The sequence below is a fragment of the Zootoca vivipara genome, chromosome Z2, assembly GCF_965207765.1.
Source record: "Zootoca vivipara chromosome Z2, rZooViv2.hap1.1, whole genome shotgun sequence".
In the NCBI taxonomy this organism is placed as follows: domain Eukaryota; kingdom Metazoa; phylum Chordata; class Lepidosauria; order Squamata; family Lacertidae; genus Zootoca; species Zootoca vivipara.
Genome location: NC_142585.1, coordinates 8,906,282 through 8,930,908, shown reverse-complemented (window position 1 = coordinate 8,930,908; position 24,627 = coordinate 8,906,282). Strand labels below are relative to the sequence as shown.

Genomic DNA, 24,627 nt, shown 5'->3' with positions numbered 1-24,627 from the left:
ACAAATCGGCTCCCGAACGCCGAAAATCCAGAAGTGAATGTTCTGGTTTGTGAACTTTTTCAGAAGCTGAATGTCCAACACGACTACTGCTTGAGTGCAGGAAGCTCCTGCAGCCAATTTGAAGCCGAGCCTTGGTTTTGAACCATTTCGGGAGTCAAATGGACTCCTGGAACAGTAAGTTCGAGAACCAAGGTACAGTCATACCTTGGGTTGCGATCGCTGCGGTTTGCGCGTTTTCAGGTTACGGATGCGCCGAACCCAGAAGTACCGGAATGGGTTACTTCCGGGTTTCGGAGGTTGCACATGCGCAGAAGCGTTAAATTGTGCTTTGCACATGTGCAGAAGTGCCTAATCACGTCATGCGCGTGCGCAGACGCGGCGCTGCAGGTTGTGAACGTGCCTCCCGCACAGATCACGTTTGCAACCCGAGGTTCCACTGTACATAATTTATGTAATGGATTACATAAACTATGCAAGGTACATAATTTTGGTGGAGGGCAAACCGCAGTGAAATGGAAACATGATGCATTCTTACATCCTAGTTCCCTCACTCCCAGTGACTCCACCCTTGACCTTTCTACACTGAGTGAGCAGGTATGAAGGGGGCTTCCAAGTATGCCTAAATAACCACAGATTCCTTAATGCAAATAGTCTCTTCTCCATCTACAACACCCAAGGGAGGTGTTGAGGGTTGCCACATAAGAACATGCTCTCTCCGTGGTGCTTCCACACCCACAGAATGCTGTCCCCGGTAAGATGTGCCTGGTGTCATCCTTGTCAGTCTTCAGGTGTCGGGCTAAAACCTTTTTGTTTACACTGGTCTTTGGGCCTGGTACTTTGCATGTTTACTCAAAAGTAAAGTTTTGCACACATTTTAATATGTGAGATTTGTTTTATAGTGCATTTTAACTGCTGATTCATTTATATTTTGAACTTTTTAAGGCTGACTTATTTTGATCTTTTTTATATATTTTATGGAAACTGCTTATAGGTTTTACAATTACAATTTTGTTAAAAAAGTAAGTTCTCTCTGCCTTTAATGGGGCTCACTCATAGCTAGCTATGAGTAGGATTGAACCTTATTCTTTCTATGTGGGGAACTTTTAGCTTTCCAGATTGTGTGGTACTACAGCTCCCATCATCCCCTAGCAGATGAGAGTTTCCAGTTCAGTAACATTTGCAGGGCCAAAGGTTCCTACTACAGCCATAGATCAAAACAAATGTATTTGTTGTATATGCGTTTAGGTAGATAGATAGAAAGAAATGAAGGCAGAATCTCACAGAAATAACATTTTGTTCTTTAAAAAAGCATACCAAAAAAAGTTAGAGCTTGCCAATGACACTTAATCCAAGATTTCACACTGGAAAGTATTTTGACTTCTTTTGAGCCAACACGTTTATAGTTGCTGCAATGAAATTTTAATTTTGTGCTCTAATGAACACAAATCGATCCATATTCCATGTTGGCAAAACTTATGATGGCTGCATAATTGAAAGAACTCTGTTGCAGAAGAAGAAGAAGAAGAAGAAGAAGAAGAAGAAGAAGAAGAAGAAGAAGAAGAAGAAGAAGAAGAAGAAGAAGAAGAAGAACCACAAAATTGTAACCAACTGCCGAAACATTAAAGTGCAGGATGGACAGCCAATGCAGAAAGCGGAGGCAGCAGCTACGCTTGGTTAAAGGAGGCTTTGAATGCTCTCATGTACAAGTTTGCCATTATTCTTCTCACCAGTTTTGGTAATTGCAGGACTACAGATAGCTGGTGGTTGGGAAGAGCTCATCAACTTAATTCAAAACAACAACTATGTTGAAAATAACATTCTTGTTGCTACAGTTTTCTTAAGAGGGAAGGGCTAGTTCTTTCTTTCTAGTCTACTTTCTCATAAGATTAATTGTATATAGCAGGCATATAGGCAACCTTGGCTCTCCAGATGTTTTGGAACTACAACTCCCATAATCCCTAGCTAACAGGGCTAGTGGTCAGGGATCATGGGAGTTGTAGTTCCAAAACATCTGGAGAGCCAAGGTTGCCTATGCCTGAGTAGGATCCCTCTATCAAGCCCCTAAGACTCTCCCTAGACAATACATGATAGCCCCTGGTCACATTCTCACTGGCTTTGCTCTGCTTTGCATGCAGAAGGTCCAAGGTTCAATCCCTGGCATCTTTGGGTAGTGCTGGGAGAGACCCCTGCCTAAAACATTGGGGAGTTGCTGTCAGACAGTGAAGACAACACTGAGCTAGATGGACCAATGTCAGTATAAGGTGATTCTTTGTGTGGGTCTGCAGAGGTGTAGACAACATAGTGCTCTCCATATATTCTTGGACTACAAGTGATTCTGGCTGGGGCTGATGAAAGTCTAACAGCATCTGCAGGGCACCACATTACCAAACCGTGGTCTACTATAGATTCTCAACTATTAGCACAGGAGCAGCTTGGGCAACACAAATATCAAGACACTTTTATCTATGGACACAATGCCCTCCTAGAAATCCTCATTGAAATAGGATGATGAAGCGCCTCCTATCGCAATGTAGGTGCTAAAACTACATCTTTCATTGCTTTTTTAAAGCTATGAACCAAGTGCCTGGAATGTAGCTGCTATTTATTGATTTAAAAGCATTTGCATACCACTTAAGGTTTCAAAAACCGGAGCAGTGCACAGTTTAGAAAACAAACACTATATTAACAACCCAAAACTAGTAAAACAGCAATATGAAAATGCATAGAAACATATAAAAGGGGATAAAACAGAAATCTTGAGGTTTTAAACTCATAAAACATGGCCCTATCTTATGGGTCAGGGAAGGTCTGGACAGAAAAATTAGCTCTTCACAAGATGTCTGTAGCAATGGATGTTTGCTGCTTCCCATATGGCAGAGAGAAGGGCATTCCTCAGAATGGGGGCAACAGCAGAAAATGCCAAATTTGGGGTCACTGCCCTATGATATTCTGTCAAGTGCAGTGCAAAGAGTAGATGACCTAAGTGACCTCTCTTTTCCATAAGGGACAGGAGGTCCCCAAGTTGTTCAAGACTTTATATGTTAACAACAAGGCTTTGGACACAGCCGAAACCCGTACAGAAACACAATGAACTGGACTTTAAGACTGGAAACCTGAGAAATTACTGTGGAGGAGCTGCTACACATCATGGCATTGGTTACTGAAAATTGAAACGAAGGGAGTGTGGTCCACACAAACTTTGTATGAGATGAGATTCAGCTGCCTTTGACTGAGACAGGGTGTGTGTGTGTGTGTGTGTGTGTGTGTGTGTGTGTGTGTGTGTGTGTATTCCCTGGGAACTGAGCTGTGACTGCTTATTACAGGGCCCCAAAGCATTTTCGAGAACATCCAAGTTATTTGTGTATCTAAAGAGCTAGGTATATCTGTGTCTGTTTAAGAAGGTAGTTGTGTTTTCCTCTGGCTTATACACATGGTAAATTGTATCCACTTGAGCTATACTTAAGGAGTGGTACCCATTTAAGTTAATGGTTCATTATTTTCATTGGGTCTACTCTGAGGAAGACTAGCACTGGATACAATTCATTACATTTCTCCTCACTTTCCAGAATTTAGATTGGGGTAAACTGCTTCTGTAGCTTACACGGACCCAGGTGGCGCTGTGGGTTAAACCACAGAGTCTAGGGCTTGCTGATCAGAAGGTCAGCAGTTCGAATCCCTGCAACGGGGTGAGCTCCTATTGCTCGGTCCCAGCTCCTGCCCACCTAGCAGTTCGAAAGCACATCAAAATGCAAGTAGATAAATAGGGACCACTCCGACGGGAAGGTAAACGGCGTTTCCGTGTGCTGCTCTGGTTCGCCAGAAGCAGCTTTGTCATGCTGGCCACATGACCCGGAAGCTGTCTGCGGACAAACGCCGGCTCCCTTGGCCTATAGAGCAAGATGAATGCCGCATCCCCAGAGTCGGACACGACTGGACCTGATGGTAAGGGGCCCCTTTACCCTTTACCTTAAACTGCTTCTATGCTTTGTAGGAAATGAGCTCCATCTCAAATAAAACAACTATTAATTTCCAATTCATGAACAAATCAATTAATTGCACCAATGAATTGCACTCTTAGAATTCAAAGCGACAGATAATGAGAGAGAAAGTTATTATTATATTTTTTTATTTTGTTGTTATCCTTGATGATTTACATGTGTGATGATGTATTTGTTATCCTTTATGAGTTTTCCAGGAAAATTAAAAATCCCTTTTCAGCCCTCTTTGTAGGAAAAAAAGTATAGTTGAAAGTGGCTCTCCTAGCCTTCTGACATTTTTATTATAGCTGACTCTGAGAGGGTAAGGATTATCAGAGATCTCCCTTGCTTGAAAAAATAGCTCTGATTTTCTGCCATCTTCAGCCTCATCTGCCTGAATCAGCCCTTTTAGACCTCCTCATTAGCCCTTCCATTCAATGGTCAGCAAAGGCACAGACACAAGCTCCAGGTCTGCTTTCTATCTGGCTTCAGGGACATAAGGCACTCTATTTGCAGCATGCTTACTTTTCCTCCTGGCATGAATTGGTAATCTGTGTATGTTCCTGAAGGTAGGTCCCTTAGTCAATGCACAGTGCTGTCCAGGCAGCCAACTCCTATAATTAAAAAGACTCACCAGCTGGCAGGACCTGATGGATGAGCCAATACCTGAATAAGTAAAGTGTGAATTACATGACTCCACAAAGACTTTGATGCCCAATAGGGAAAGACAGAAAGTGAAAGAGAAGAGAAGGAGGAGAACAACACAACAATGGGGGAATGTACAAATTCCTCTGCTCCTAAAATTGTAATACTGTTTTTATTTGTTTTTCTTCATTGGGCCTTTAATCATTATATAACATTATCGTCAAGAGTTGTTGACACTTGAAGTGTGTGTGTGTGTGTGTGTGTGTGTGTGTGTGTGTGTGTGTGTCCAAATCTGTTTCTTTCTGATTGCCTCTTGGAGTGGGCTACTCAGGCAACAGATTGAGAAGTTCCTAACTTCCCAAGGTTGTGATATTCTCTCAGGCTCCAGGGTAACTCCCCTTTGCCCATGTATCCCATTGGTTTTTTCTGACTTGGTACTGTTACAAAATCCTCCAGGTTAGGACTTTACAAGAGCAACAGGTGCCCTTGACGGCTATGTCCATTGTAACAGCGTGTCCTGCTCCTGCCCAAAAACATGATGACAGAGGCTCTTACTTGTGAGGCAAAGATTCTTGTTAAAGCAGAGTAACGATACAGCTTCAGCAGTAAGCAGTAAGCATTGAGCTATTCGAGTTCCAGGGGGCCTTATAATTGTTGTAGTTGACTCTTTGTGACCCCATGGACCATAGCACGCCAGGCACTCCTGTTTTCCGCTGCCTCCTGCAGCTTGGTCAAACTCATGTTCGTAGCTTTTAGAACACTGTCCAACCATCTCGTCCTCTGTCGTCTCCTTCTCCTTGTGCCCTCCATCTTTCCCAACATCAGGGTCTTTTTCAGGGAGTCTTCTCTTCTCATGAGGTGGCCAAAGTATTGGAGCCTCAGCTTCACGATCTGTCCTTCCAGGGAGCACTCAGGGCTGATTTCCTTCAGAATGGATCGGTTTGATCTTCTTGCAGTCCATGGGACTCTAAAGAGTCCCCTCCAGCACCATAATTCAAAAGCATAAATTCTTCGGCGATCAGCCTTCTTTATGGTCCAGCTCTCACTTCCATACATCACTATAATAATAATTAATAATAATTTATTATTTATACCCCACCCATCTGGCTGAGTCTCCCCAGCCACTCTGGGCGGCTCCCAATTGAGTATTAAAATAATACAGCACTAAATATTAAAAGCTTCCCTAAAAAGGGCTGCCTTCAGATGTCTTTTAAAATTAAGATAGCTGCTTATTTCCTTGACATCTAATAGAAGGGCGTTCCACAGGGCGGGTGCTGCTACCGAGAAGGCCCTCTGTCTGGTTCCCTGTAACTTGGCTTCTCGCAATGAGGGAACCACCAGAAGGCCCTTGGCACTGGATCTCTGTGTCCGGGTTGAATGATGGGGGTGGAGACGCTCCTTCAGGTATACAGGACTGAGGCCTTTTAGGGCTTTAAAGGTCAACACCAACACTTTGAATTGTGCTTGGAAACGTACTGGGAGCCAGTGTAGATCTCTCAGGACCGGTGTTATGTGGTCCCGGCGGCTGCTCCCAGTCACCAGTCTAGCTGCTGCATTCTGGATTAGTTGTAGTTTCCGGGCCACCTTCAAAGGTAGCCTCATGTAGAGCACATTACAGTAATCCAAGCGAGAGATAATCAGAGCATGCACCACTCTGGCGAGACAGTCCACGGGCAGGTAGGGTCTCAGCCTGCATACCAGATGGAGCTGATAGACAGCTGCCCTGGATACAGAATTTACCTGTGCCTCCATGGACAGCTGTGAGTCCAAAATGGCTCCCAGGCTGCGCACCTGGTCCTTCAGGGGCACAGTTACCCCATTCAGGACCAGGGAGTCCTCCGCACCTGCCTGCCTCCTGCCCCGCACAAACATTACTTCTGTCTTGTCAGGATTCAACTTCAATCCGTTAACCACCATCCATCCTCCAACCGCCTCCAGGCACTCACACAGGACCTTCACCGCCTTCATTGGTTCTGATTTGAAAGAGAGCTAGAGCTGATGAACTCCCAGCCCAAACCCCCTGATGATCTCTCCCAGCGGCTGTATGTAGATGTTAAAAAGCATGGGGGAGAGGACAGAACCCTGAGGCACCCCACAAGTGAGAGCCCAGGAGTCTGAACACTCACCCCCCCCCCATTTTCTGAACACGGCCCAGGAGGAAGGAGTAGAACCACTGTAGGACAGTGCCCCCCACTCCCAACCCCTCTAGACGGTCCAGAAGGATGTTATGGTCAATGGTGTCAAAAGCCGCAGAGAGATCCAGCAAAACTAGGAAACAGCTCTCACCTTTGTCCCTAGCTCACTGGAAATCATCGACCAGTGCGACCATGGTGAGGCCTGAATCCCGACTGGAAGGGATCCAAATGGCCTGCTTCTTCCAGGTGTGCTTGGAGTTGTTCAGCAACCACCCGCTCAATCACCTTGTCCAGGAATGGTAGGTTTGAGACTGGGCGTTAGTTGGCCATATTGGCTGGGTCTAAAGATTTTTTTTTTTAAGAAGCAGTTTAATGACCGCCTCTTTCAGTGGGTCTGGGAAGGTTCCCTCCACAGAGGGAAGCATTCACCACCCCACAGAGCCCATTGTCCAGCCCTTCCCGGCTTGCTTTTACTAGCCAGGATAAGCAAGGATCAAGGAGACAGGTGGTCGGTTTCACTCGTCCAAGCAGCCTGTCCACATCCTTGGAGATAACGGATTGAAATTGATTCCATGCAACTCAACCAGACAGAGCTTCAGCACTCTCCCGCCCCGGCCCTGCTCCCACGGTGGTGTCTACCTTCTTCCGAATCTGAGCGACTTTATCTGCAAACATTTTATTGGATGGTGGGACTGGACCTGTTCCCTCCCATCCCTTCTTAACAGAGATGTATAAAGAGTTTCTCTCTGTGAGAAAGCATGGCAGTGACTGGTGTATGTGCACTTTCCTCCATTGATGGAGTAACTTGACTGGTGGTGGTGGGCATATCTGCACCTTTCTTGATCCTGCCTTTTTCTGCTCCTTCAAAATTTGGCTACTATTTTATGTTCTGCCATGCTCCTCCTCCAGAGCAGCCATTTTGTGACTGGCACCCAAAGAACTACTATTTAAATGTTTCCTCTAGCACTCCTCCTAAAGGTTGCCATTCTCTGCTCCAGTATATTTTCTGGTACAAACTACCTAAAAGGGTGCCTTCCCCAGTACAAACCATCTCAAACTCAGATCAGGAGGGGAAGCCTTGTTGGCAATGCCCCCAGCAAAGGCTGTCTGGTTAGTGAAATGATCCACAGCAGGGCCTTTTCAGTGTTGGGTCCCCGGGTTGTGGAATGTGAACCTGTCACCATCATTATCAACTTGCAGGAGGAATTCACAAACATTCCTGCTTACCCAGGCATTTGTTGGCCGAAGAACAGTGTTTTAATCTATCTTTTGCTTTTTACTTTTTTAACTGCATATCTGTTTGCCACCCTAGGCTCCTTGAAGAGGAAGGGCAGTATATAAATTTAATTTAATAATAAATCAATAAATTAATGTTATCTACAACTTCCTGACCAGAATTAACACTTTTTTTAAAAAAAATATGTAAGCAATATTATCAAAAAGCTGAGTATGTTCACTAAACTCTTATCTGACAACTTCTGGAGGGGAAAAATAAATAAAAACAATTCAAAAGCAAACATTTCAAATATGGTGATTCTTCCACCCCACCAGAAGGGTTGTTAATGAATTTGTTGCATGAACGCACAGACAGATTGGGAGCTAGAGCTCTGCTGGCCAGCCCAACATGGCCCTGGCACCAGAAAGCCAATTTGTTCCCATGCATTGTTTCCTCTAGAGTATGTTTCTCATCCAGAGGTGATTTTCCAATAAAATCAGCCTCAATTATTGCTAGCGCAGGAGCGACCCTGGAGGGAGGATAAGAGGCAATTCAATTGTTGGAAATGCTACACGAAGCAAAATTAACCTTGCTGTGCTATTATCCTTTGAAACATTTAGCTAGTTTCTCCTCTTTCTTTTGTATTAGTTGACCCTAAATGGAAGTGGGGAGATGATGAGGAGAGGGGAGGGGAAGGAAATCTACATATATTTCTAACCCTACTTATTCATTATAATGTAAGGAAACACAATATAATGTTCATTCACTTTTGCATGCAAATATAAGAGTTGTTGACATGGAATTGCTAGACTTTTAAGGCATACGTGAAAGCTTCTTGTTGAGATACACATGCAATCAGATATCACTGAGTAAGGCGGTGTACACACCATACATTTTAAGAGCATGTAAAGCACATGTCTTCTCCCCAGTGCTTTTCCCCCCACTTAAAAATGTTTAGGGGTACTCTCATTTTGACTCCAGAAAATCACCATTTTATAGTTCAAATTGGGAAAAATAAATACAGTAAATGGACAAAAGTACAAAGATTCACAAAATGTTTAGGGATATGCGTACCACTGAGTACCCCCAGAAAAAAACCCCACTGCTTCTCCCAAAGAATCCTGGGAACTTTAGCTTGCTAAGAGTGCTGAGCACTGTAGATCTGTGAAGGGCAAACTGCAGTTCCCATGAGTCTTTGTGCTTTATGTGTGCTTTAAATGTATGGGTTGTACGCAACCTCGGTGTATGTGTGTGTTTGTGTAGAATAGTATATTGCAATTTCAGATGTGATTCAATGTTTCCACAAGGAAAGACTGAGGGGGCAATCGCCTAGCAAGATCCAGCTCAGCTGGTTGCTTGCAGGATCAATTGAAGTTAAGTCCCCAACCCTGGCTCAGCAAAAATTATGCCACTGCAATCTTGCTCCTCCCAGTTCAGCTGGAGCTCAGCTGCCCAAGCCGAGGCCCATGAAAGTCAACCAAAAGAGCTCTAGCAAGGGCTGGGACTGGGTGTGTGAAATTAGGCTGGATCCTAAGCCCATTCAGTTTGGTCATGTGACGTCCTGAGTGAGGCCAAAATTTGATGTCGAGCCCTCATGCTGCCTTCCCAAAGCTGGGTAAGAGAGTCACTGGGCTTTGAGAAGATGTGAGGCTCTAGCAGGATCCTAGACCTCTCATGTCTCCTTCTCAAAGCCCAGCGCTTACTAGATTTTGGCAAGCTGCCCCCTTTCCCCGTGCAGTAGAACTGGTCACACTGCCCTATATCATTCTCTATATGAATTAGCAACCCAGCAAAAAGCACTCTTTTAAAGGATTGTTTCGCCCCACTTGGACAAAGCAGTATCCCTGCTGTTAAATGGGGTTTGGATCTGGTGCAACTTTCAAGTTTGCTTTACATCTGTTTCTTGTGTAACTAGTGAAGATAAATGCTTCCCTTTACTATGGGTTGTATCCAACTACGTTCTACACAGTGTAGACCCATTGAAGTGAATGAACCCAAGTTATATATCTCCATTAATTTCAGTGGATATACTCTGAGTAGAACTAACATGAGCTGCAATGCCATAAACTGACGGATAAACTAAATATTATGCAAAACATGTTGCAGAATATTCTGCATTTATGAAACTATGTGCATTAAAATGCATATATATCAGTGAAAATAACATTGCATTATATATAGGTACCGCTCTGGTGGGAAGGTAAACGGCGTTTCCATGCGGTGCTCTGGTTTGCCAGAAGCAGCTTAGTCATGCTGGCCACATGACCCGGAAAAAACTGTCTGTGGACAAACGGCGGCTCCCTCAGCCAGTAAAGCGAGATGAGCACCACAACCCCAGAGTCATTCACGACTGGACCTAACCGTCAGGGGTCCCTTTACCTTTACCTTTATATTCAGGAATGTATTATATTTGCGAAAAGTGCTTGCAAAAATCTGCATATGGGGCAAATTCGCATACAAAAATGAGTATACTAGGAGTGAATTGAACCTAAGACTGGGAAAATGAGAATTAGGGAGACACAGAAGTCGCTAATTTGAGGTCTAGCAGCCTTGCCCCAACATTTTCTTGTCATTGCTTGGTCCACTTAATCCAGTGAAACACCCTTAGTGCCATTTGCTTTGCAAAACATCTTTCAAAAAACAACAGCCACCCAACTGTAGTGTAAATCAATGGCAAATTGACTAAAGCTAAGACCAAATTATCACAGACAACCATGGCTATATTGGCCTCTGAAGCTGGGCTGGGTGGGGTGGAGAAACAATATTCAATTGATTAACTCTATTGGCCATTCTTGTATCTCTACTGGGAATCTTCCGATAGAAGAATGTTTTGCCTACAGTCACAAAAAGACTTGAGGATCTGCTTTCTCTCTCTGCCCCCCCCCCCCGGCTGTTCTTTCTAAAATCTATTTGCAGGAATAACAAGCGATAAAGGGGGGAAAAGAGCTGCTGTTTCAAGAACCAAAGAAGACCCCTGCTGGATCAAGCCAAAGGCCCATCTAGTTCAACATCCTCTTCTCATAGTGGCCACCCAGGTACCGGTAGCTGATATCTGTGCGAAATCTGCAAGCGCAAGAGCACTCTCCCCTCCTTTGGATTCAGAGCATAGTCATCATGGCTAGTAGCCATTGATAGCTTTATCCTCCATAAAAACAAGTTAAAGAAATACAGCAAACACAGTTTTCAGTAGCAGTCAGCTTGTGCTATTGCAGTTCCAGCCAAAAAAGGGGTGGTTATTTTTATCCTTAAGCTTCATTACCTTGTCACAAAGAAATGGACAAGAGGTAAGGATGGCTCTCTAGTACAGTGGAACCTCGGTTTACGAACACCTCGGTTTACAAATTTTCAGTTTACGAACGCCGCGGACCCATCTGGAACGGATTAATTCACTTTCCATTACTTTCAATGGGAAAGTTCGCTTCAGTTTATGAACGCTTCAGTTTAAGTACTCCGTGGACCGTCTAGAACAGATTAATCCACTTTCCATTACTTTCAATGGGAAAGTTCACTTCAGTTTATGAACGCTTCAGTTTATGAACAGACTTCCGGAACCAATTGTGTTCATAAACCGAGGTACCACTGTACCCTAAGTGTTCCCTGGTTAGCAAAATAATGTTGCCTATCCACCTTGCCTGGTTCCAGAGGGATACAAAGACCTATCTATATAAACAGGATTTTTTTTAAAACAACAACAGCAACAGCAACAACAACAACAACACAACAAATAGAAATATATATTAAATTAATTGGTCTGCTTGATTGCGCTGTAGGGGTTATCAAATCATTTGGAAATACTACTAGATTTGCAAAGTCCCCCCAGGCCTTGGGCTTTCTGTTGAAGGATCTAGCAAGGTTGAGACATGCCTGGTCATTTTTTTGCTGCATGAGAAGGAGCTATACGAGTGTATCCTACTATTGGATCAGAACATTTGCCTTCCTACAAGATCCTGAGATTGAAGCAACTCAATGGCAAACCAAGGAGTTGTCGCAGCGCAAGAAAGCCCAGGGTTCGGACTCAGGAAAAGGCAAATTCCTATGTTCCCGATACTCATTCAAACAATAAGCCACCATAAAAACTAATTATGGAAATAGCCAATAAGTCAGCCAGCCATAAAAGCAGCAGATACTTGAAAATGAGGGATGAGATAAAGTGGCACCATAACATAAGAGAATAAGAACAGCCGGCTCTTTCTGTCAGCACCTGGCATTCAGAGCATGCTGCCTCCAGCATGGGAGGTAGAACATAGATCTTAATCTTTCAAAAGCACAGTTTATGCTAGTTGCATACCCTCCAACATTTCTCCAGCGGAAATAGGGACGTCTCATTCCGTAATGACAATTTTACTATTTATACCCCACACATCTGACTGGGTTTCCCCAGACACTCTGGGCAGCTTCCAACATATATAAAAACATAATAAAACATTAAATATTTTAAAAGCTTCCCTATAAAGGATTGTCTTCAGACGGCTCTGGGGTCAGATAACTCTATACTGTACCCTTCAACATTTCTCCAATGAAAATAGGGACATTCTAAGGAAAAGTTGGACATTCCAGGATCAAATCAGAAACTGGGACGGCTTCTCTAAATAAGGGACATCCCTGGAAAATAGGGACACTTGGAGGGTCTCTAGTTGGGGCTGAAGGGAATTCTAGTCCAAGACCTTTGTAGGGCACCAGGTTGGCAAGGGCTGGTTTACAGCTTTGCATGGTATGTGAAAGCGGCCCCAGAATGAAGAGGTTAACTGACTCGTTTGCAGTGAAGCATTGCCCTGTTTGGGTGTCACTAACAAAATGTCCGTGTTCCTTGTAGTGGTAGACACAGCAGCCCCCAACGCCTGAACACCCTGATCAAAGTATGTGGCCAGGTTCAAACACTACTCTCAAGGAAGTTGGAGAAGCTCTTAATTTTCACATCAATCCTGATGCCGCCCCTTCAAAGAGCTTCCTTTGTACTCCGGCAGAGCATCTGACTTCCAAGTTCCAAAACCCAAACCCAGTGTTAAACGATTCCTTAACATTGAATGAAATCTGATTCTAGCAGACAGCCGTGATGTCAGCAACATGTAAGTGCAGAGAATATTTTTTACACTAATGACAACTGAGAACCTTTCTTTCATCCAACCCCCTCCCTTTCATATTGTAGCAGATGTCAACTGTAGTTAGATTCAATTCAACTTATTAGTGCGTGGCTTTAAGCCAACAGCCATTCACATTTCCAGAAGTATACTATCACATATGTCTTAATAAGTGAACCCTGTTTTTAAAAATGCATGTGATAAGTCACATATGCTAGAAGGAATATGGGCATCTTTCACTTGTGGTGACAATGGAAGCGACTAAACACTGCTGAGCGCAGCTGAAGAAGATTAACATTCAAGGGGAATTTTTGATGATGTTTGAAAATACAACAGAAGTGACAGCATGGGGGGGGGAGCTTACCTCCCCCCCACAAGCTGAGCCTTCATCTCTCTCTCTCTCTCTCTCTCTCTCTCTCTCTCTCTCTCTCTCTCTCACACACACACACACACACACACACACACACACACACACACACAACAGACGTGTACAACAGACGTGTCTTCTACCATAGCATTTTCCTACTGCTACACTGAAGTAGTTATTATTAACAACAACAACAACAACAACCACCATCATCTTAGGGAAACCTTTGCATGTGCCAGAATTAAACTCAATAAACTGGCCAGGTATTCTGTGGCATGTTCTGGAGTGCACAATTAGTTGTCATGGGATGCTTGGACATCCTGGGCTAGGGCTTGTAATGCCCTCTTCTGAAAAACTCTGGAGAGTCACTGCCAGTCAGTGTGAACAACACTGAACTAGAACACTGGTCTGTGAAGCAGCTCCCCATGTTTCAATGGGTTGCATTCAACCCAGTCATAAGAGTAGAACTGCTGAAATCAATGAATGCAAGCCAGTTAGGCCCATTCACCACACCTGCCAATGCTTTTGGCCAGTCTGTCTGTGCTAACAGACAGTGTGGAGGGATGTCAGTACAGGAAACAGAGCAGACCAATCCTTTTGTTGCCTCAGAATGCAGCACTGCAGTCAAGGGGTGGAAATGGCAAAAGATTTCAGGTAAACATTAAGGGAAACTTCCAAGTACTGGACAGATTTTCAACAGCAAAGGTGATGGGCTCTCTTTCATTGGAGGTATTTAAGCAGATAGTGGGGGTCCATATATCAGAGATGCTGTAGTTGCAATCTGCATCACAAATCAGGTATGGTCCTTCAGGAATTGCTGGCTTATGGCTTCCATCCTTGTTGTATACCCTGAACTGGGAAGGAATTGGACTAAATCTGGTGTCCTCAATGTTACATCCATGGGCACCTCAGACACCCCCCTGTGTCCCTCAAAGTCCCTGGCTCTCTCAATTTTATTTTATTTTTTAAAAATGGGAGGAGATCCTGAGCATCACCTTTTTGCCTCAGAATAGTTTTTGGCAACTACAAAAGTTTCTTAGATTTCTAAATGTGCCTCTAAATTCAAAACCCCTGGAATAGATGACCCCCCCCCAGACACCCACCAAACACTATAGTCCTGTGAATTTAATGTGCTTCACTATATCATGAAAATGTCTCCAAAGTATAATAAGGATGGAAGGTTGTATTCAATTTTAGCCAGGGTCGTCTCAAGCAGGTCGGGCGCCCTGGCACTGAGGCACGGAGATCGCTCTGGCGCCCCCGCCCTCGCAGCGCGCAGCACGGCTTCCGCGCGGCTTCGCTGTGAGTGCCCCCCTCCTGCTGGCCCGGCGCCCTGGCGCCCCGTGCCACCAGGACCTTACCTAGAGCTGGGCCTGATTTTAGCCATAGAGTAGACCCACTGAAATCAATGGTTAATGTCGGTGCATCAATTCATTTGGTCTACTCTAAGTATAGTTTGGTTGGGCACAGCCTAGGTAGCTAAGTGGGTTACAGCATGATGCTGATAATGCCAAGATTGCAGGTTCAATCTCCATATGGGATGGCTGCATATTCCTGCATTGTAGGGGGTTCCAACTCTACAATTCTATGATTCTATGAACCCAAAGTAAGGATGCACAACTCAGCAAGTGACAACTCTTAGTTTGGGATACAGAAGAAATTTTACAGTTCCACAAATCTGATTTAAATTGACGTTTGGGATAATTGGGGAAGCAAACAATACACATACACAACCTACTGAGAAGCTGACTCACATAATTTCAGTGGTGTGCATGCCCACTGAAACCTAGGGGTTTCCCCAGCACCAACTCAATCATGGCAAGAAGCAGGGAGACTCAGACAGCAAACTTTCCTCCAAAGAATAATGGGAACTGTAGTTTGTTAAGGATGCTGGGAATGGTAGCTCTGTGAGGGATTAAACCACAGTTCTCAGGATTCTTTGGGGGAAACCATGTGCTTTAAATGTATGGTGTGTAGGCAGCCACAATGAAGGGCTGTGCGCAAGCCAGGCTAGGAGAGAGAGGCATTTAGACCCCCTGGTAGAAATAGCCTCATTAAAGAGGCTTACATTGTACTGTGAGAACTGCAGCTTTAATGGGAAAATAGCAACTCTGCACAGGTGGGTAAACTAATAAAACATATCAAAAATACCAAGTAGAATGTAATTAATATGCCTAATTTGCTCCCATGGGAACTAATTGGAGCAAAACCCAAGAAGGCATTCAGAAAATATTTCAAACAGAAAGGCAACAGAGCATAAATAATACACAGAGTTTCGGGAGATCTAGGCTTGCTGGTTGGCCGTCCATCTGAATCTTACTTTCCCACCTTAAGTCTCAGGCAAGATATATGTAATCATACGCAGAATGAAGCTGAAAACAGTGAACTTCTGCTGGGTCCATTCACATGATCCAAACCCCACAGAAGCCATGACTACTGTGCACCACCCACTCCCTAAGACACTTCTAGGTACAGTTTGGGGGTAGATGATGCTCAAAGCACCTTCCCTTCTGTGGCTGACAATATGTTGAAGGTGTGGGGTGGCAGTGGTAATTTTTTACCAGGACAGTGATATGTGGAGAAATTGCTCATTGCCTTTCCCTGCACACCATGGCCCTTGTCAGACCTCTCTGCAGGTGCTATTTAAAACCACAGCAGAAACACTGCTATGAACTGAAGTAAGGTGTAGTTTGGCTTTTGCAAATCCTCTGGGACAAGGATCTTGCTGTCGGGCTTGCATAATCTTACCCTTAGAGGCACCACAGACTTTGTGGGCTCTACATCATTATCAGCAACAATAAACTATGGGGCCTCCAAAGCAATGGAATAAGTACAATCTGAGATGCCTTTGAAGCCAATGTCTGGCAGACTGCTTATCTCATCTTGCAGAGCTCTTTTCATGCACATGGGAGCATTTTCCATATGGATAAGCAACAGGCTAGGAAGGGCCCAGGCACATAGGTGCAAAATGTTATTCCCATGTGTCCTACATACTCTGTGTTATTTCCTCTCTATCAGACCTTCCCAGAGATTGCAATTAAAAATCATAATCTTTTTAGCATGGGCACACTCCCCCTCAAGGCTAGGAGATCTCTGCACTGAATGTGATTATAATATCATTTAGCAGCTATTCATAGATGACACATATTAATTTATGTAAACCAGGGACAACTTGGAGCCTGTAGCCATTAGTGAGCCATGGAAAATGTAAAATCTGTCCTTGTTGATCAGGGACTTTAAAAAGAGAGAAAAGGCTATGACTACAGAGTAACCTGAGTCACTATGTTTTTATTGCCCAGGTGTGGGGTTTCTTTTCTTTTCTTTTCTTTCTTTTTTTTGCTTGAAGGTCATTAAACCTGTTTTTTCCTCAAAGGGATATTAAAAATAACTTACTTTACAGGAATGTTTCGAGGCTTTGTCTTCTCTGCAGTCTATAAAAATAGGAAAGTGAAAGAGCCATTAGTTAACCTTAGCAAGAGTGGCCTTTTAGAAAGACAGAGGTAAACCCAAGATATTTTCTTAACACACACAGACACACACACACACACCAGCATATTTCTGAGAACTGCAAATGAATATGCACAATATTGTACTGGAAGCTTCCATAATTAAGCAGGAAGCACAGCAAGAGAAACAACTGTTTATCACTTTTAATGGGTTAGTGGTGCTGAAGACTGGTATAAAAATTGCAACACCACAGAAACTCAGAGAGGCAGATGGTAAAGTGATGGCATGAATGCTGGGGATCTCACAGTGGCATCCACTACATGTGCTGTGAGCACTGGGGAGCAGCTTCTGTGGTGTAACCTTAATGTGGCCACAAGGACAGAGTGGATTGTGGAGCCCTTTCCAATGCTATTTGCACCCCACTGGGAGGAATGGTGCTAGCTGGGTAACAGAGACGTCTGTAATCATCCCTGCTCATGTGACCATGCTAATGAATGCAGGACCATAGAGTGCAGTGCTCACCAGATGCAGCTCCCACATAAGCTTGGATTACTTGTGAATAGAGTCTCTCTCAAGACCCTGGCCAATCTGTGTCTGCCAGTCAAGCAATGCACATATTTTAACCAGAAGCTGGGGCAAAGTGCACGTAGAGCTGAACTTCTGGGGCTCCGTTTTCTGAAAATGGGTCAGATTGACATATGGTTCAGATTACAGGGGTCAGCAACCTTTTTCAGCTGTGGGCCCGACCACCGTCCCTCAGACCATGCGGTGGGCCAAACTATATTTTGAAGAAACAAAAATGAACGAATTCCTATGCCCCACAAATAACCCAGAGATGCATTTTAAATAAAAGCACACATTCTACTCATGTAAAAACACCAGGCAGGCCCCACAAATAACCCAGAGATGCATTTTAAATAAAGTCCCTTCCGCCGTAGAAGGAGGGGAGATTGTGGGTACCACGAGCCCATGCAAGTGCTGGGGGGGGATGGTTGCCATCCTCCCAGCCCATTGGCTGGCTCCCAGACGCGGCGCTCCCTTGGCGTGTCCAATGCAGACGCTCCAGGGGGCGTGGCTCACTGATTTAAGTGAGGGCGTGGCTGGGGGTTCAGCCTCTCTTTCCTGACTCCCAGCCGCTGATTCCCGAACCGTCAATGGGCCGGATTTATAAGGTGATTGGGCGCTTCCGGCCCACGCGCCTGAGGTTGCCTACCCCTGGTTCAGAAGGTTGCATGTATGTGCAGCAGCTGCCAGCACCTTAACACATTTTTTGGAATGGCTAAACCATGTGCAGATATGTAGATTCCTTTGTGCCTAGGCCTGAGAATATGCTTAGGCATTATGCCAAATATCAGGCATCCCCAAACTGCGGCCCTCCAGATGTTTTGGCCTACAACTCCCATGATCCCTAGCTAACAGGACCAGTGGTCAGGGATGATGGGAATTGTAGTCCAAAATATCTGGAGGGCTGAAGTTTGGGGATGCCTGCCAAATATAATGAGGTGAGGTGGGCTCAAAACCCCCAGGAATGTGACTTTGCTGTCCGGCTGAGTACGGGCAGACTTGAGGGCAAAGGACTTGGACAAAGGGGTGTTAAGTTCTGTAGGGTGAGGGGAAAGGGGGCTTGATTGATACCATGGCAATTAGGGGTTTGCTTGTTTTAAATACTGTAATCCCAAATCCACAGCTTCTCCTTGAGTTCCTTTACATGGCTAAAATTTGCACAACAAATAGTCAACCTAGGGGAGCTCATTCCCACTGGAGGCCACCAACTTGGATGGCTTTAAAAGATGACTGAACAAGTTAATGGAGGGTAAGACTATCGGTGGGTACTAGCCATAATAGGTATGCTCTGCCTGCAACTGTGGAGGCAGTAATGCTTCTGAATGCTAGTTGCTGGAAACCACAGGAGGGGGAAACACTTTTGTGCTGAGGTCCTGTGTGAAAGTTTCCTCTGGGCATTTGGGTGGCCCCTGTGAAAGCAGGATAGTGGATGGGTCATTGGCCATTCTTATGTTCTTATTTCGTATCAAGAATCTAAACATAATGGGCAAGGGCATAAAATGAATATTTTTTTAAAAAAAAATCTGGGTCAAAATGGTGTCCACATTGCCATTCACCTTTGGCCAATGGCTTGTGAATGTGTGGATACATAAGACATTGCCGTGATGGATTTCATGCCTGCATGAGAGAACGGGGTCGTGGACTTGTGCTTGTATGAGTTTGACTGTGAAAAGATTGACTCAATCACCCTCTCCCTCCTAATTAAATGTTTCTGAAAAATCTTTCAGCAAAAATTCCAGTCATCAATACTCTAGAAATTCAGATAAACAGTCACAGTTTAATAGTCTGAAGTTACATATTATTAGCCAACAACACTATATGTGTGTGTGTGGGGGGGGAAACTAACTGAAAGCCATTGGGACTCACTTTCAAATAGAAATGCCTAGAATTGCACTCTTCAAGTTTTTTATGCTTTTTAAAATTTAGATTTAAGGTTATCACAAATTGGCACACATCTAGCAAACCAGGAAGTAAATTTGTTTAGAATTATTGCAGCAACTGAGAAATTAACTTTATCTTAGCTACTGTCAGTCTTAAACAATGAGATCAGGAGAATTATATCTATCATGGCAGAATAGATTCTTTCTCCAAACCTATTTTTTTATTAGCCATCAACAGAAAAGGGCAAGATGGGATGACCAAATGTTCAGATCAATTTCCTCCTGTGAAACCTTTAAGAAAACACACTCCAAATCTTCTAAATGAGTAACTATCCAGGCCTCTTGGCCTGCGCCGCCTCAGATTCAGAGGCTGGTTCCAGTTTATTGCTGAATCCATTGATCTGTATACAGTCCATTTATCATTCATGAAAAGAGCTGGTGATCTTCACAGTATATTAGAAGAAACAACTCAGATCATCTGTCAACGGCCCTCTTATTTCTGTTTCCCTCTCCGCAGGGATTTCATCTCCATCCATTCTTCTTGAATTAAAATGTTGCTAAGCAACACAGCTGGGGGCACGGATGGCAGAATGGCTAGAGTCTATCAAGCTGTTTAAGCTGTTGGAGATTTTAGTGGTAATGTTGTTCATATGTGTGTGTGAGATATATATATATATATACATATTTTGATGGCATAATCTGCTGCTTCTGAATTTTCTACCTATATAATGTGCCATATGCAGGCGTCGGCAAGGTTATCCGGCCATGGGCTAGATTGTTCCTACGGGTGTCACCCGTGGCCCGGACGGGCGCTGCGCAACACTGGGAATGGCATCTGCACATGTCCAAAGTGCCAGAAATAGCTTCTGCGTCTGCGCAGATGCCGGAAATTGTCTTGCGATTTCCAGCACCTGCGCAGGCACCATTTCTTGTGCTGCTTGGCAAGTCCCCACACCGCGCTCAGTTCACTGGCCCGTGAGCTGGATAAATGGTCTCCATGGGCCATATCTGGCCCATGGGCCGGAGGTTGCCAACCTCTGGCCATATGTCTGTGGGCTTCCCAATGTCCCTCTTCTCGTCAACTGTTTTCTCAGTGGAGATGGGAAAAAAGCTATCAGAAGTTGACAGTAGTGATGGGTGTGGGGATGTTTAGGGAGGCAGGAGAGGATATATTATTTTATTATATCCTTCCTAGCTTGCGCCAGGAAGTTCTATAATTTAGCAGAGTTGTTAAACAATCCCCCTTTAAAATTACACAGTGATTAGCTAGTTGGAGGCTCATCTGAGCCTCACTATTTAGGATTCCTGGTAAGATCCCTTTTTATATCCCTCCTAAAATAATAGACATGACCATCTGATTAAAGTTAACGGGAAACTAGTTTACTTACAATCATCCAGTTCACAATAAGATCCCTGAAGGCAGACTTAACTATGTAAACTACGCCATAAGGGAAATAGTCTCAAGTGACTGCGACTCAGCAGTCACTTCTCCTAACTCTTAGGAACACAAAAATGGAGAACAAGAAGAGCAGAATATGGAGGCCATGTGCTCCTGTCCAAGAGCCAACCAAGGGGGATAAACACACACCTTTCAAACTTTGGCATGGGAGAGTTCCCAACTTGTCACACATACATGTGTTTGGAAGTCTATGTTACTATCACGTCCCCAAAGAACATAGACACAAGCTTGACTCCAGGGCGCAAGCAGGGATCCTTGTGGGGTACACCTCCGGAGCCAAGGGATACAGAATTTTGGACTTACAAACTGGTAAGGCAAGTGCACACCATGCAGTTTATTTTGATGAGCACAGCAAAGCTGACACTAAAAATAGTGCTGTGGACTTTTCTGAGGAGTCAGAAAAGGTTCAAGAATGAGAAAGCAATTATTTGAGTTAGTGGAACCTTGTGGCCTCAAGGTGTGTCCACCAAGGGTAAGCAACTCTGATCCCAATGCCAGCAGCCAGTTGACAAGTCCCCTCCCCTCTGCCAAAATGTTGTCTGCATATAGGGTCGGCCCTAGTGCAGCCTGAATTGAAGGACCTTCCCTACCGTTAGTGAAAAAGTTGGCTGAATTAACATTGAAAGGGGGGTGGTATCCTCCTCTGCATCTGAGGGCAGGCTAGGTGGCACAGTTCTGTTCGCCAGCAGAGTGGAAGCCTTAGGCACATGAAGAGGGGCTATTATTGTTGTTTCCTGCATGCACAGCTTCTACTACCTGAGGTGCCCATCTCTGCCCAATGGTAGGGCTGGCTCTGACATGATTGCTTATCCCAGACAAACTTGAACAAAAACCAAAGGGATGATATAAAAGAGGCAGCAGGTGTAGGCAATGTGGCCACAGATAGGCGGAATGAAGGAAGTGAGCACTACCAGAGGGAAGCTGAGACAAGGCTAGTTGGCAAATGGGAGCCATTTTGAGATAGGAAGGGGGGGAAATGTGCTGATGTTTAAGGCCATGCATTACACATACACCCCAGTTTGGATTATTACCCAGCCTGATTAAAGTTCTGTGGAACTCGAAAGCATACCCCGTATTTTGTGATAGGAACATAGGAAGTTGCCTCTACTGAGTCACACTGTTAGGGACCATCAGGCTCATGCTGCCTACACTTACTGGCAGAAACTCTCCAGCATTTCACGTATAAGGTATCTTTCCCAGCCCTGGAGATGCTGGGAATTGTGAAAAGCAGATATTCTGCCACTGAGCTACAACTCTGCCCAATTCTGGTTTAATCTATTGGTTAGCTTAATAAATATATTGCCTTAATAAGGGTTTTTGGAATCTCTCTTGGGGTCCAAAAGATTTACCTTCCCCTTTTTGGGTCTCTTCAGTTTCGCTAAGCAGTTTCTTAGTGTTACTAGGATAGATTTCATTATTTCTGCTGCTCCTTTATAGAGTCTGGCGTTTTATGGTTTATTGAAATGCTGATGTCATGTTCATTGAAATGAAATGTTACAGGATTGTTTATTAAAACACTGCTATTGAAAATGCAGATATTGATATCATGAAGTGGACTCTAGCACACAAATGCTAGATATTTTTTAAGTCTTTAAGGTTGCACAGGACTCTTTGTTGCTGATTTGGGACTTATTGAAAGAAAGCTTTCTGGAAATGCTGGTATTACATTTTGGAATAAAATTGTCACTATTGTTTTGCTGCATTTTTATTTTCGGAGCAATGCAAAGATGCCGTTTTTTTGTGACAAGGCAGCACACAAGTTTAAAATAGTAACAGCTAGTGGGAAGTGCCCAGCACTGCCCAGAAATTCAAATAACAAAATAACAACAAGAAAAATTGTTTGGTGATTTTATTTCAAGAGGTGTCTAAATGCATAGAGAACAAATAGACAAGCAATTTCCTAAAATATAGAGTAGAGGAGCGCCTGGTGCTGGCCATGCTTTTTTAAAAAGAAACCCTCAAATTTTGTGATTTTTAAATGGATAGTGAGTTTAGACCCTTCACGCCAAAAAATTGGGAGAAGCCATGCCAAAGTAACATTTTAGTCTACCAGCTTGATTTAAAATGGAGTCCAGCATGAAAACATCAATGTTGACCCTCACCCCCACTATGGGAACCCTTGTGCCAAGTTTGGTGACAACATATCAAGACGTTGTTAAACTTATTCCAAGCTCTGAAACTACACTGTCCACTTTAGAATTACAATATTTTTTGGTTTCTGAAAGTGCTTGGGCAGTGCTGGGACTCACCACTAGTAAAGAAACAAATAGAAAATCTGGCAACTATGAGGAATACTGAAATCAAAGCACCATTCATTGATGCTTCACTGAGTACACGTTGCATTTGAATGCAAAAATACATTGTATGAAAACATGTTGTATGTAGCAGGTTTGTCAATTAGAGATAATTATTATTCTCTGATCAGGAGAAAAATGCATTATTTTCTTAATCTCTCTTTTTGTACCCAACATCCTTTGAATTATGCATCTTTGCTGTAACATCATTATAAGAAAATACTGTCTCCAAATTAGTCCCTTCTCTCACTCAGTTCTCTTCCTTGGAATAGCTAGCTATTGACACAAATTGTCTGCATTGAGTAGTTCTCTCTGCTTTGATAATTAACTTTTGATCATTACTGACTTTAATGGTTCTAGTCTAATATTGTCATAGTCATCCTCCTCAATTACTTTAGCACTCATCACCTTTAATCTTTGAACAAAATGATCTCACTGAACCTCCATCAGCTTGACTACAGAGTTAATAATTTCTGCTTCTCGTCTTCCTGGCTAAGTTTGATTTGTCTGAGACGTGATGTGAACTTTTGATTACTAATTTAAAGGATTTCAGATGCCTTGCTCGCTCTTTCTCTCAGTTGGGATATTTGTTCAACCTACATAAATGTAGGCTTAGCAAGAGTTCCAAACCCTCCCCCCCCCGGCAATTAATAATGATTTCCGAGCTTCTGTTTTTATTTAAATGAAGCAGGAAGCAGGTTTCTAAACACTCCCAAGTACTCAAAGGCCCAGTTGTCACTGAAGCCATATAGCTCTATCTGGGTAGCACCACCATAAGCAGCAGGTGGGGGTTATATCTATCTACCATTACGAGTCTCTTATCACGCAAGCGGTTTCACTGTAGTCTAGTATGCAATGAATTTTAATATTTTTAATTATTGTTGTGTTGATATTTGTGTACAGACATGGTCCTCACAATAAACGGATTTGTTGTTGTTGAAATGATGGATTTTCACTGTAGTCTTTTTGGTACCTGCTAAAAACATTTTTGTTTAAGCAAGCCATTCCAGGTATGCATGACGATGACATGTGTTTATATATATATATATATATATATATATATATATATATATATATATATATATATAAACTTACTGAAGATTTATTCTATTTTTAAATGTTTTAAATAGCTGTTTTGAACTGTTCTTTTTTACTGATAATTTTATTATTTCATTCTTTTTTGTAATCCCTTTGAAGTTTCATTACAATCTCTCTCTCTCTCTCTCTCTTTCTCTCATCTGGTGAGTTTGGCTAGTGCCATGCCATTGTCCTTCCAACAGTAGAGTTGCTGCCATTTACTATGGTACCAAGATGGTAGAAAGCAGGAACGGGCAGTGGTGCACCAGCAATGAGTGCACCAGCAGAACCAGCATGAAGCCAGCCCCAAGTTTGTTATCACCCTGCCCTGCCCCTGTGCCATCATGGTACCAACCCAGTAACTGGAATTCAGTTCCGGTACCTCTCTGGTGGGCACCATTGCCATTATAAGCAAACAAGGGAGGCGTTCATAGTGAGTTCCAACACCTCTTTTCCCTAGAAAAATAGCACTGCCCGTTCATGCTGAC

General features: G+C 43.6%; 1 protein-coding gene across 8 annotated transcripts in view; it reads right to left on the bottom strand.

The window, feature by feature from the left end:
- Positions 1–24,627, bottom strand: part of AFF2 (ALF transcription elongation factor 2) — a 391,123-nt gene that overhangs the window by 64,196 nt on the left and 302,300 nt on the right. For all 8 annotated transcript variants that reach the window (XM_088664445.1, XM_060270428.2, XM_088664443.1 and 5 more), the window contains one exon: positions 16,812–16,849. In XM_088664445.1, coding sequence (XP_088520571.1) covers positions 16,812–16,849 — 38 coding nt within the window. The remainder of the gene's footprint in view (positions 1–16,811; positions 16,850–24,627) is intronic.